Source organism: Hypanus sabinus, chromosome 20, assembly GCF_030144855.1.
Source record: "Hypanus sabinus isolate sHypSab1 chromosome 20, sHypSab1.hap1, whole genome shotgun sequence".
NCBI lineage: Eukaryota > Metazoa > Chordata > Chondrichthyes > Myliobatiformes > Dasyatidae > Hypanus > Hypanus sabinus.
Genome location: NC_082725.1, coordinates 39,795,268 through 39,810,511, shown reverse-complemented (window position 1 = coordinate 39,810,511; position 15,244 = coordinate 39,795,268). Strand labels below are relative to the sequence as shown.

Here is a 15,244-nt window from a genome sequence, read left to right as displayed (position 1 = left end):
ATTTCTACAAATATGCCGTGGAAAGCAGTCTGCCCGGTTGCATCACCGTCTGGAGTGGAGGGACCACTGCACAGGATCGGGAAAAGCTGCAGAGAGTTGTAAACACTACTATTCCATCATGGCTGGTCCCGGATTCCACTCAACCCCTTACACCTGCCTTCTTGCCATATCCTTTGAGGCCCCGACCAATCAGAAAACTATCAACTTCCACCTTAAATATAGCCACAGAGATGGCCTCCACCACAGTCTGTGGCAGAGCATTTCACAGATCCAGCACTCTCTGGCTAAAGAAAAATTCCTCCTTACCTCTGTTCTAAAAGGTCACCCTCAATTTTGAGGCTGTATTTCTGGATACCCCCACCATAGGAAACATCCTCTTGACATCTACCTTATCTAGTCCTTTCAACATTCAGTACGTTTCAATGAGAACCCCACGCATTCTTCCTAAATTCCAGTGAGTACAGGGCTAAAGCTGCCAAACTCTCCTCATATGTTAACCCTTCATTCCCGCAATCATCCTCGTGAACCTCCTCTGGACTCTCCAATGACAACACATCTTTTCTGAGATATGGGACCCAAAACTGCTGACAATACTCCAAGTGCGACCTGACTCGTGTCTTATAAATCCTTAGCGTTACCTCCTTGCTTTTATATTCTATCTCCTTGAAATAAATGCCAACATTGCATTTGCCTTCTTTATCACAGACTCAACCTGGAAATTAACCTTCTGGGAGTCTTGCACAAGGACTCCCAAGTCCCTCTGCACCTCTGATGTTTGAATTTTCTTCCCATTTAGATAATAGTCCGAACTATTGTTCCTTTTACCAAAATTCATTATCATATATTTCCAAACACTGTATTCCATCTGCCACTTTCTTGTCCACTCTTCCAACTGGTCTTAAGTCCTACTGCATTGCTTTGCCTCCTCAGCACTACCTACCCTTCCATTTTTGTATCACAATTTGCCACAAAGCCATCAATTCTATTATCTAAATCGTTGATAAACGATGTGAAAAGTAGCGGTCCCATCCTGACCCCTGAGGAACATCATTAGTCAATAGCAGCCAATTAGAAAAGGCCCCCTTTATTCCCATTCACTGCCTCCTGCTTGTCAGCCATTCCCCTATCCATGCCAGTATCTATCCTGTAATGCCATAGGATTTTATCTTGTTAAGCAGCCTCATGTGTGGTACCTTGTCAAATGCCTTCTGAAAATCCAAGTAAATGACATCCACTGCCTCTCCGTTGTCCACCCTACTGGTTACTTCATCAAAGAATTCTAACAGGCAAGATTTTCCTTTACAGAAACCATGCTGACTTTGACTTATTTTATCATTAGTCTCAAACTACCCCGAAACCTCATCCTTAATAATAGACTCTGACATTTTTCCAACCACTTAGGTTAACTGGCCTATCATTTCCTCTCTTTTGTGTTCCTCCCTCTTAAATTGTGGAGTGACATTCGCTATTTCCCAGTCCTCCAGGACCATGCCAGAATCAAGTGATTCTTGAAAGATCATGACCATGATCTCTTCAGCAACCTCTCTCAGAACTCTTGTATGTAGTCCATTTGGTCAAGGTGACTTATCCACTTTAAGAGCTTTGAGCTTACCTAGCACTCTTTCCTTCGTAATAGTGATGGCACTCACTCCTGCTCCCAGACACTCACAGACCTCTGGCACACTGCTCGTGTCTTCCACAGTGAAGAAGGATGGAAAGTACACACTAAGTTCACCTTTGTCCCCCATTACTACCTCACCAGCATCATTTTCTAGTAGTCCAATATCAACTCTTACCTCCTGTTTACTTTTAAATAACTGAAAAATCTTTTAGTTTCCTGCTTTATATTATTGGCTAGTTTGCCCTCATATTCCATCTTTTCTCTTCTTATAGCTTTTTTAGTTGCCTTTCATTGGATTTTAAAAACCTCCCACTCACTTTTGCTACCTTACAACCCCTTTCCTTGGCTTTAATGCAGTCCTTAACTTCCCTTGTCAGCCATAATTGCCTACCACTGCTATTTGAGAACTACTTCTTCTGTGGGACATATCTACCCTGTGCCTTGCGATCCATTCCCAGAAACTTCAGCCACTTCTGCTCAGCTGTCTTCCTCACCAGTATCCTTCTCCAATCCACCTGGAAACATTCCTTTCTCACGCCTCTGCAAGTCCCTTCACTCCATTGTGGTACTGACACATGCGACTTATGCTTCTCCCTGTCAAATTGCAGTAGGAATTCCAACACTGGCTCTGTAGACAAAACCCCTATTCTCTCAAGAATTAAATAAGAAAGAAGAAATAAGAAATAAGGAATGAACTAACCTATTTACCTTGCCTCCACCTGTTCTTGACAAAGCCCTGTTGAGCCAAAGCCTTAACACTCTGACAACAAAAGATCCCACAATGACCACTCCACAGACAGTACCCCTTTTTAATGGAGAGTGAGTTTTTAAAGCTCTTTGCTGGGCTAGCGTGGAATTGCCTCTACCGCATCTGCACAGTAGTCCAATCAAAGACTCACACTGAAAGACTTGCTGCTTTTTTGAACTCTTTACTGGACTTGCGCAGCATCCATCATTAAGGACCCAATCACCCAGGACATGCCCTCTTCTCATTGCTACCATCAAGGAGGTGGTACAGGAGCCTGAAGCCATGCACTCAATATTTCAGGAACAGCTTCTTCCCCTTCGAATGGAAAATGAACCCATGAACACTACCTCAGTATTTTTCCTCTTTTTTTTAAACTATTTATTTACTTTAATTATCTATATACTTCCTACTGTAATTTCTAGTTTTTATTATTATGTATTACAATGCACTGATGCCACATAAAAACAAATTCCACAACTGAAACCAGATTCTCTATTTTTCAGGGATATGTAGTCCTCTGAACTTCCTCATATGACCCACGGAATTCTATGAGGGGAGTCCATATAACCTCTCCCTGAAAGATGTCATCTCTATCAGTGGCCAGCGCCGCAGAAGACATGTCAGCTGAGACAACAGGTCCATTAGTAGGAACAGAAAGCACAAACATTTTATTTAGAATAGCTATGTTAACACGGAGTCATTCTAAATTTGAGACAAAAGATTGAGTCATCAGGATTACTGACTTCATTGTTTCCTCGTGGGTAGATTAATACAACATAACACATTGTTATTAAACTACACACAAAAAGATCTTTGGTGTGCAACAGAATGATGATTGATTATAATTAGACAAATTATGTAAAAGAGTGAACAAAAATGATTTGTGTAGTTGTGTTTGAGATGCTGAACTATAGAAAGTAATTCAAAGCAAAACAAAATAGTTTCATTTGTCTAAAGTCACATGAATGATTCACAATGTCCAAGTATTAAGATGAATGACACATCATTATCCCTTCATATTTAAGATAATAATTTTATCACTTCTCTTAATCTCTCGTGTGGCATTGCCCATTTTCCAAATCTCTTTGGAATGCTTTTCTACATTAAGGACTCTGCATGAATGTGAGTTGTTACAATTATATCATGGTGAGGATCAGCAAGGCACTGACTATTGACCACTGATAATTGCCTTAACGATCAACAAGAATTTGTTCACAACCCTGTCCTTTTGTATATTATCACTATTTCTGCTATCCCGCATCATAGTGACAAGTGAGTGGCTACAATTAAATAATCAAGCTTTGTGGTCAGATTTTTTTATTTCAAATTGGCATTGAATAGTTAATTGGATCTGACGGTGACTCAAATGCCAGTAAATTCTACAAATCATCCAAATGAAAATGTGCTGTCAGTTTGATCTCATCATTTTGAAGTCCAATTGCATTTGAACTCCAACGTAAGATTTTTTTTTCCTCTTTATGCACAATGAAATTAAAATTCTAACTCCAAACCACACAAAAATAAAACATCTTTTAAATATTGAAGATTAAAATCTATTTTGGAATTTTTATTTTCAATTATTAGTGTTTCAGAATTAGAAATATAAAAAATAGATAAATAAGCAATGTTAGAAGAGATTAAGATAGTGAGGTAGTGTTCATGGGTTCATGGACTGTTCAAAAATCTGATGGGAAAGGGGAAGAAGCTGTTACTAAAACATTGAGTGTGTATCTTCAGGCTTCATTATTTAAAAAGTCAATTAAAATCTGATGGAATACAGCACTGTCAGGAAATGCTCTCTTCCTGATATCTAAGTAAAGACCTTTCTGCTGTTCACCTTTCCGTAACCCCTTTTATGATCTTTACATATCCCAAATGATGTGCAGCTAATGAATTATTACTGAAAATTTAGTGTCTAATTTGCACATAAGTGAAAGGGTAGGGTTTTATTTTGATTCAGCAATGTTGTTTGAGGTAGAACTATTGATCCAGACACCCAAAAACAAAAAAAAACACAGAATCACGTACAGGATTGAGTGGGCTTCTGTGTAGTTTCCTGGCCAACAGTCAGCAACTCGTGTGGTATACCAATCCATTAGCACTCAAGCATCAGAGGCATTTAGAAGCTTGCCTCTGAAACGAGGCTCAAACCTGATTCAGAGGTGGGAGTGTCATGGCTTTCCCTGCAGACCGACTTGTCCTCAAACAGGTTGCCTTGCACATTGGTCTGTAACTGGTCCTGAGCTGCCAGTTCATGGGATGAAGAAGGTTCTTTGATCTCAAACCTAAGATTCCTTATCTCTTTCTGCAGATGCTGTCTGACCTTCAAAGCATTCCCAGCTATTTTTACTTTTATTATGATGTAAATGTCTACAGGCAGATGTGGTACAACTCATTGCAACTGATTTAGGCTGCACAAGCTACTAACAAGTATGGGTAGTTCTATACTTAACCAGGCTGACAAAATGTGATATAGCATCAGGGAAACATTAACCATTTTAAAAGCACCATCAAATCAAGGGGAAGGTTCTGATCAAAAAAAGCATGATTAATAAAACTGAGATTATACTGTACTTTGTGCAGATGAAGTTTCCCAGTAGACAGGAGCAAAGTACAAAATGGGAAGTGGGTTGAAAGTTCACATTCCGGCAACATAAAAGTCACCCAAAGCAGAGAGCTAAATACACTGTTTCAGGGGTATAAACAGACTCACTGAATAACTCTTCAGGGTCAGTCTTCAGGCTGGATATGAATTCCACAGAGTTTCCATTACCCTCAGCACCGACCCCCCGTCCTCTGGGTCCAATCACATTGGAGCGCCTCCTTTCATGAATCTCATCGGAGATCATCTCCAGGTTCTTCAGGGCTGCCTTATACTCTCCCTTGGCCAACGACAGCTTGGTCTGCAGTTCATCCACATTCTGCTTCAGTTGCTATCAAGAGGATTTAAAACAGCAATTGATTTACAGCTAGTGAGTTGAATGTGCCTGGTGGACTGAGTTCACTTCCTGTCAAAAGATTCTGGTATCTTAAATACACAGCTACAGTCAACTGAAGGAAGTGTTTTTTTTTTACAGATTTAATTGAACTAATCTAACTAAGATTACACAAAATATGCAGCAAATTTATAATAAGAGATTTGGCTCTATGACTGAGCAACACACTATCTGCTGGGGGAGCTCAGCAGGTTGAGCAGCATTAGTGGGAGGCAAGGATTTCAGTTTAAGCTGGCTTTTGACCTACAACTTTAATAAATCCTTTCCTTGCATGGACACTGCTTGACCTGCTGAGCTCCTCAAAAAGATTGTTTGTTGCTCTAGATCCCAGCATTTATAGTCTCTTATGACTCGATGCCTCTGCAAGCATTTGTACTCCCCTCCTGCCCATATCTTCTCACTTCACACTGCATTCTACAAATATCTTTGCCCTTATTTCTGCATCAATTCTCTCTACTGGTATATCAGTTTTATCTGCTTCAACCATTTAGCTTATTCCATAAGCTCAAATACGTCATGACAAGGAGGAATTATAACAGTTCTGACTTCTGACTTCTAACAGTTTTGCATACCTGCCTATTGTGTAGTACCAAGTGACTTGTAATAAAGGCAAGTCTAGAGGTTTAACAGTCCCTGTGAAGGGTTTCACACAAGTGGTACAAATTCAGCACATCACAAATTGATGAAACATTAACAATTATGCATGGCTTCAAAAATCCAGCAAAGATGACAGCAGCAAACTGGAACATCCTTCCCCAGCTCGCTGCTCCAGCAGGGTTTGGCCGTTATAAGCACCAGCACCCAGTTCCAGTAACATCACAGAGAATTTCATGGAAGTGCTCACCTCCATCTGCAGATAGTACTTGGCTTTCAGTTCGAAATAAGGCCTACACAAGAGACAGAAAATTCAAGTTTACAACTGAGATGATTCTTTCACAGAAGCAAGACTCCGCGGAGCCCACGTGAATTGGGTTAAGTGGGAAACAGAGTGCTGGGGAGTACACTGCATGCAAAGAGCTGGGGGCTAAGGTGGGACCGGACTGCAGTACTCACTTGGATTTATTAATGGCTCGCTTCAGTTTCTTCTCCAGTTGCTTCATCCTGCTCATTGCTGCATTGTACCTCAGGGCTGTTTCCTTATGTAACAGCTCACTCCTCGTCTTGGTCTGTTCTGCTTCCATAACCTGGTGTAGCAAATTAATCAGCTGGGTGAACTCTAATTTGCTTTATAGTATATTTACAAAATGCCCTACCATAAACAGATTACCTAAAAGACATGAAAGATATATCAATTTGTAATTGGAAATTCATAAAGAAAAGCATGAAAAGAGGACCTTTGGCCACTGAATTGCTCTATCAACTTACCCATGTACACTAAACCAATATTAATATAATTTTTGATTCTCTCCAAATTCTCATCAGCTTCCTCCAGATTCTACTTCTCAATTCACAACTTGTTCAATTGTTAGTGGCTGATTCACCTACCAACCCATACATCTAGCATTACACAAATACAAGGGCATCCACTGAGAACCGAAATGAGGAAAAATTTCTTTAGCCAGAAGGTGGTGAAGCTTTGGAATTCAGAATTCAGTGCCACAGGCGGCCATGGAGGCCAAGTCATACTTAAAGTGAAGGTTGATGGGTTGTTGATTAGTAAGGTTGTCAAAGGTTATGGGGGGGGAAGGCAGGAGAATGGCATTGAGGATAATAAATCAGCCATGATTGAATGGCAGAGCAGACTCGATTGGCAGAATGGGTTAATTCTGCTCCTGCGTCTTACGGATTTATGGTCTTAAAGAGGTGGGAGGAAACGTGATCACAACAAGAAAGCCCAGACAATTACAGGGAGACTCTCCGCGCAGACAGTAGCAGAGGTCAGGATTGGACCCAGGTCACCAGCTCTGCTGAGTGGCAGCTCCGGCAGATGCACAATCAAAATGCTGGAGGAGCTCATCAGGGCAAACAGCGTCGATGGAGGGGAATAAACATTTGATGTTTCCGACCAAGACTGTGTCACATACTGCGCTCAGCTTTAAAGAATGCAAGACCAGTCAGCTCCTCACACAGTGAAGGTGAGACTGGAAAAGATCAGGAGCAAGGGTTGAAATAATCAGTTTAAAATAGAGAAGGAAAATCAGTTCTTCTCCTGATCTGCAGACACTGCCCAACAAAGTCACCTTTATCAGATACCCATTGGTTTAAATATTGGCTCCCAAATCAGCTGCAAAAATCACACAGTCTTTGTTTTCCCATTGCAGTCTCCCTACTCAACCCTTATATACTGAAATTGAAATATCAAAAGCATTGGATTACATTCACAGAGTGGATATCGACATTCATGAATTCTTTCGCCGCTGATGCTTTTGCCAAGCATCGAACAGTCCGATAATAAACGTGGTCCACATTTCACAGCATCGACAGCTGTTCTTGTTTAGGATTGCCCTAGGTCGAGATTCACCTCAACATGAAGCAACAGCTGAGACCACAGAGGAAGAGAGGTTAGATATGAAATAATTGTCATTCAAGATGTGCGGTGGACATCTGCTTTCCTGCTCAGCTCCGACAGGAAATTATGCTGAGCGCAGGAAAGCTTACCCTTGACATGTGATGAGTCGAAGTTTCAATTAGAGTTTTTTAATAGACACCAAGTGGCAAAATCTAGAAGTTGGGCATACGTGTGCACATTTCTTTATGTGAAAATTACGCATAAAAATAGCTGTACTTCAGGTAGGTCATGCAAAAAATTACTCCTTGGGGAAATTGTGCCCATCAGGAAATGAGACCAAGTATTTTTGCCCAATTCACCTCAGCACAGGTGACACTGACCAGCGTCGGTGATGCACCGAATGGTATCAGAGGTCACATGCCACATTTCCTCAGCTGGGGCTTCTGAGGACAGCCCAACGCTCTTGCACGAGGTAATTGGAGGCTCACACTGTCGAGTCCACACTTTGCACACAGCATCTGCCGATCTCACTGTTCAATGAGCAGCGTTTCACGAAGCGACCTCTGAATGATCACTGGTTGGGTCAGTTTTGATGGAAGATGTATGCAGTGATCACCACTCTGCTCATCTCGGTGCCATGGCAACACTCGTCACGAGGAAGCCAACTAGTTCCAGTCCATCACGGGTGCAGTGCCAGACACACCCCTTTACCCACCATTCCACTCTCTCTATGGCAGTCTTATCTTCCCTCTATGATGTGCTGCACCGCATTCCTTAAAATACCTTCTCACTGAGTGGCTAGTTTAGATGACGCGAGTGCCCAGAGCTCCGCATTCAGTTCCCAAAAGGATGGAATTGCTTTTAATACATTTCCATCCGACTTCAAGTGATCATTTTCAGGAGATCCAAATCAATTTTTGCATCAATAAAGGTCCAAGACTCGGTTTTGAGTATGAGAAAGAACATACGAAATGGAAGCTGGAGTAGTGCCTTTTGGCCTCGTGCCTGTTCCACCATTCAGTAAGACCATGACTGATCTTAACCTCAGCACCACTTCACTTCACAAATCTTCTCCTTTAATCCCAAAGAAATCTCTCAACCTGTCTTGAATACACTCTGCAGCCAAGCCTCGAGGGTATGCTTATGCAGACAATTGTCTACACAGTGTAGAGACTGTGGGAGAGGAAATCTCTTCCCTGAACAGCTGCCCCCTTTTGTTCTGAGACGGTGAAGCCTGGTTCTCATCACGTCAGCCAGCGGAAATCTCAACTCTTTAACCATCCCATCAATCCCCTTAAGGATTTTACATGTCCATGAACTAAAGTAATGATACATCAACCTCAAAAGAGAGAAACAATATATTAAAAAAGGAGGAAATTCCTCCCACTGACCCAATAGGAAATGAAGGTTTCTCTCTAAGTCAGTGATAAAGTCCAGAAAATGTGACAAAACCAACAAAAAATTTAAGAACTTGACATACTGTGTGTTATAATTACATGGGGCTAGATGGCACAGACAGCTAATACACAGTAGATTTCCTTTTGTCTTAATGGAGGCATATCAGAAATACAGAGGCAGCTACAATGGATGACCCAATAGAAATTGCAGCTAGTAGTCAGCACATAGAGCTTTTGTGATGTCACCCGCCTCACACATTTCCTCCCCCAGACAATGCTGGTGGAACTGACTGAGACAAGGGGTGAATGCCAATGAAGGCATGATTCCAAAATGGAGCAATACCCACAAACAAGCACAAGGTATTCAGTAAATGTGCGCAAAGGTGATATGCAATATCCTCAGCAAAGACTTGCAGAGGCTAGAAGAGGGTGTAAAGTCCAAGGAATTCCATTCACAATTACCTGGATGGGTCAATGCCACTGGGAGGAGTGTCATTAACCAAGGACACGAGTGTAAGCAAACTGTGGAGTTCTAGCAGAGAGCTTGAGGCAATCTGTGCTATCGCAATGTATTGGGAATAAATGAATTGCCTGAAAGCACAGGTGTGGGACACATCCTGGAAAGAGCTGCCATGAGTACAATGGACTGAATGCCCCATTCTACACCAGGAGATTCCATAGTTTTGAAGAGCATTTCTGGGCTCTGGGCCAGGCATCCGGTCATGTGACTCTCACTTCACTACCTCAAGATCAACAACGTGTTCTTTCAACAAAGGTTTTTACACTGACGGGAGCATTTACTGAGAAGGCATAATTTGTCATTCAGTTGATGAAAGCCAATGAAGATTTCACAGTTCTTTACTAAACACATTCAACTCTACAACTGGAGAAAATAAATATCTGATTGTAATGAGGGTGATATCAGAGCAGGGAAGCAATGGGAGTGCCAACAGAGTGTTCCAAAGCTTAAGAACTAAAGATTTTGGGTATGAATTTCCTCTGCCCCATTTACTATATCTCAATTGGAGATAATACCCGTATACTCAGATAATTACCATACCATCAATCATCCATAGCCTCGGCCTAGGGATGGAGGCAGGGTATTTACCAGCGACATTTGGGTTTAACCTACCCTCTGCGTTGCATGATTAAGCATCTCCTGCCATGCAGAATCAAACTGCCGCTCTTCATCTTCCAGCAGCCTCTGCTCAGCCAGAGCAATCGTCTCCTTGGCTGCACGCAACACTTCGGTGGCTCTTTGAAAATCCTGGGTAGCTTTCTGGGCCTCCAGCTGGGCCTGACAGGAAGTAAAGTCAACAGCAAAATCATTCAGGGGACAGAACACACAAAATCAGAAGCCATTATGTCACAAGATTGGTTGAGGGACAACTGACAACATCCATTCCTTCCACCAAGAGTAAACTATGTGTACAATCTGCAGGATGCACTGTAACAAATCTTCAAAGCAACGCAATCACACCTTACAAGCTCACGTTAACTCCACCCCAGTGAAAGTCATCTCTCAAAATCTTCTCTAAGTCACACACCTCCCTGACCTGGACATATATCTCCATTACTTGATGGCCACTGAGTCAAAATTCTAGCCCATTGTGGGACTAAAGAGAAGCAGGTCATCCCCAGGTTACAAACACAGCTTATACAGTAGATACCCTACATATGAGCGAGCCCTCAGAAGTCCAATGAACATACATATCTTCATTCCCATGAACAGCAGAACCAGATTCCTCTCTTTACTCACAGTTAGTAATTGTTCTTTTTATCCTTCCTCTGTGTTCTTGGTGCCATGGGTATGGTTACCACAGAGCAATTTTTATGTATTTTCCAACTCACGGACAGAACTAATTCATGGATGTCAGTACAAAAGGAACCCAGGGATGGCTTGTTTCGATCCTGATGAAGGGCCTGTGAAATGGCAACGTCACTTCTCATTTCACAGGCACTTTCTGCATCTTCACTCAGAATGAGAAGTGCAATAAAGGAGCGGCTCCTGGGGTAAACAGGGACAGGTAACGGATACTGGCTTTACCAGTGACATTCACGCCCAATAACATTCAGATCTGAAAATCATAGCATGAAGGAGGGAGGCATGAAGTGTGGGTGTGGGAACAGAATGAAAAATGAAGCTAAGCTCATGGCTAATGAATGATTTGTGTTTCGTTACGTGAAAGCCAGGACACTAATTGAGTGCTCATTGCCTATTGAGTACCAGGTTTAATATCTCCTTTAAATTACATTAATTAGCTAAATCATCGACATCTAATCCTAAGAAATGAACACGAGAAAGGCCGGAGAGGCTGGAAATCAAAGCAACACACACAAAATGCTGGAGGAACTCAGCAGGTCAGGCAGCCTCTATGGAAAAGAGTAAACCGTCAACTTTTCAGCCCAAGACCCTGCTTCGGGACTGAGACGGATGGGGGGGAGGTGATGGCAGAATAAAAAACTGGGGAAAGGGGAAGGAGGCTGCCTAGAAGGTGATAAGTGAAGCCAGGTGGGTGAAAAAGGTAAAGGGCTAGTGAAGGAGGCATCTGATAGGACAGGAGAGTGGACCAATGAGAAAGGAGGAGAGGACCCAGGGGAAAATGATACACAAGTGAGAAGAGGTAAAAGGCGGGGGGGGGGGTGGAATAGAAGAAGGTGGGGAGAGGGGAGGGAATTTTTTACATAAAAAAGAAATCAATATTCATGCCATCCGGTTGGAGGCTACCCAGACAGTATATAAATTGTTGCTCCTCCACCCTGAGGGTAGTCTCATATTGGCACAAGAGGAGGCCATGGACCGACATGTTGTAACAGGAATGAGAATTGGAGTTGAAATGCTTGGCCACCGGCAAGTTACGGTTTTGGCGGATGGAGCAGAAATGCTCGACGAAGGGCTCTCCCAATTCAGCCGGGTCCCGCTGACGTAGAAGAGCACCCGACACAACAGACAACCTCAGCAGAGTTGCAGGTGAAGTGTTGCCTCACCTGGAAGGACCGTCTGGGGCCCAGAATGATGAGGTGAGGGAGGAGGTGAATGGGCAGGTGTAGCACTTAGGCCACTTGCAGGGATAAGTGCCAGGAGGGAAATTATTGGAGAGGGACGAATGGACAAGGGAATTGTGGAGAGAGTGGATCCCTGTGGGAAGCTAGCGGGAGGGGAGGGGCGGGAAGTGGTAAAGATATGTTTAGCGGTAGGATCTCTTTGAAGATAGTGGAAGTTGTGGAGGATGATGTTCTAGTCTAATCCTAGCCAACTCACAGGACAATTTACAATGACCAATTAACCTACCAACCATTACGTCTTTGGACTGTGGGAGGAAACGGGGTCACTCAGAGGAACCCACGTGGTCACAGGAAGAGCATACGAACTCCTTACAGGTTAGGGTGGGATTTGACCCCAGGCCACCAGTGCTGTAAAGCATGGCGCTAACCACTACACTACATGTGTCGGATGTGGAGGCTGATGAGGTGGTAGATAAGGACAAGAGGAACTCTATCACTGTTAAGGGAGTGGAAGGTGGGGTGAGCGCGGACGCTTGGGATATAGAGGAGCTGCAGGTGAGGGAAGAATCTATAGTGGAGGGATCTAAGTAATCTGAGTTTTGAGGTTCTGGATTTATATAGTACTGACAGAGACAGCTGCACTTTTTCTGTTCAGTGGATGTAATATTAAATCAAAATGTCATTTACCCGTTCAAATAGGTGTAAACTATCCAAGGACAGAGCTGTCAAACTGCTCTGACCAAACATTTATACTTCAACTAAATGCCTGAAACAACTGGTCACTTATTCCATTCCTGCTTGTGAGAGGAAACACCATATTATAGTGATTACAATATTAGTCGTAATCCGAAAGCAAAATATTGCTGATGCTGAAAATCTGATGTAAATCCTGCAGATACAGGAAACACGACAGGTTATGCAACATCTGAAGAGAGAGAAAGAGTCATTTATGTCAGGTTGAAGACTACTAATCACAACTCCTTGCCTCTCCTCAGATGTTGCCCAATCTGATGTTTATTTCCAGAATATTTTTTAAATTTTACCAGATGTGAAACACTTTAGGGCATCCTGAAGCTGAGAAGGGCACAAGGATCAGCAACAGAGTACTGACCCTTCAATCCCACTCTGCAAGCTAATAAAATCACTCTGGCTTAGACTGCAAGATCGGCTCTGCATTCCCAACGACCTGTGGCAACCTTTCACCTCTTGGTTACCAAGCATCTTTCTATATTTATTTCCTCTGACCTTTGAGAAACAGAGTTCAAGACTCACAGCACTGCAATAGGAAAAAAAAGTTGCCATATCTCCAGCTTAAATTTGTAATGATCAGTAGGAAAATCTATTTTTCATTTAGAGCTAAACTCAATCCCAGAAGAGGAAACATCCTTTCCATATCCAACCTCTCACAATGATAAAGAAACCATACGGAATCACATTCGTAAGGAAAATATGCCAGCACCTTTACTTGCTTAGGAGATTTGGCTTGTCATCAAACACTATAGCAGACTTCTACAGATGTGCTGTTGAAAGTATGCGGATTAGTTGCAACCTGTCATGGTACATCAATTCAAATACGTAGGAATGAAAGTAGCTGCAGAGAGCAGTGGATTCTGCCCAAACATCATGGGCATATCCCTCCCTACTACCGGTAGTATCTACAGGAGCCAGTGTCTCAAGAAGGCATCATCAAAGATTACCACCGTCCAGGCAAAGTCATCTCAGCTAGAGATGCAGAAACCCGAAGTCTCATACCACCAGGTTCAAGAACGGCTATTTCCATTTGGTTCTTGAAATAACCAGCAAAACCCTAATCACTACAGTTTAGCAACACTGACTACTTTGCACAAACGTGAACTTCTTTTAAAATTCTAATCATGTACTTCCTTGTAAAAAACAATGTAAGATTAATATTTTCTGTGAATGCTGGTTTTATGATGCCGTGTGCCTGCAATTATGCTGCTGCAAAATAGATTTGCATTTGACAATAAACTCGATTTTGACTTTGATAACCCTTCAAGATCTTATATGTGTCAATCAAGTTGTATCTCTTCTAAATTCTTATGGATACAAGCCCAGAGTGCTTAACCTGTCCCCATGATACAACTCACTCATTCCAGCTCCTAGTCCAGTAAACCTCCTTAAAACTGCTTCCCAAAGCATTAAGTGTTCTTTCTTAAATAAAGAAAGCAACGTAGTACAAATTCTCACCATTGTTCTATATAATTGAACAATAAACTCCATACTTTATTTTAAATTCCCTAGGCAATTAATATTCACTTTGTGTTCCCAATTACATACTTTTCCTGTACATAGCCTTTGGTAAATCGTGCACTTAGGTATCCACTATACCTCAGAGCTGTGCAGTCAATCACGATGTTTATTTATTTTTCCTGCTAGAAACACAATCTTATATTTTTCCACACCCTGTACCCCTTTTATCAGATCTTCACACATTCACCGATCCTATCTATATCCTCATGCAGCTTCCTAATATCCTTATCACTACTTATTTTCCTACCTACCATTGCAAATTTATAATCATGCCTCCAGTCCCTTCATCTAAACCATTTATTTAAACTTTCTATCACATCAGATTCAACCAGAAAAATAGCTTCCAGTACTTACTCTGTTTTCTGTTCACCAAGCAATCTTTTAGCCATAGCCATGTGATGAATTTTTTATTTTCTGCAGTATCCTTATCAAATGTTCTCTGGAAATCTAAATTATCTATAGATAACCGTTAGTTCCCCATTCTCCGCAATTTCTGACAAATTGCTCAAACATGAAACATGCTGATTCTATCAGATTACCTCATTTTTCTTAAATGGCTCCCGATAACACATTTCATAATAACTTTTAACATTTTCTCCATGGCAGATGTTAAGCAAAGTTACCTGTTTTTACTACCTTTTTCATTTTATGAATGAAGGCAATTACATTTATTATCTTTCAATTTCATGGAACCTTCCACAAATCCATGGAATTTTGAGTAGTTCAAACCAATGCATCAACCATCTCACTTTTCAT

The 15,244-nt window shown here is 41.9% G+C and overlaps 1 protein-coding gene across 2 annotated transcripts in view; it reads right to left on the bottom strand.

Moving 5' to 3' along the window:
- Positions 1–15,244, bottom strand: part of LOC132378449 (SH3 domain-binding protein 5-like) — a 74,186-nt gene that overhangs the window by 19,781 nt on the left and 39,161 nt on the right. Inside the window, exons 4-7 of one of the 2 annotated variants that reach the window (XM_059945375.1) lie at positions 10,344–10,508; positions 6,419–6,549; positions 6,210–6,252; positions 5,143–5,302 (exon numbers count right to left, since the gene is read on the bottom strand). In XM_059945375.1, the coding sequence (XP_059801358.1) occupies positions 5,143–5,302; positions 6,210–6,252; positions 6,419–6,549; positions 10,344–10,508 (499 nt within the window). Of the gene's footprint in view, positions 1–5,082; positions 5,303–6,209; positions 6,253–6,418; positions 6,550–10,343; positions 10,509–15,244 lie in introns of both variants that reach the window. The other variant, XM_059945374.1, reaches the window with a different exon arrangement.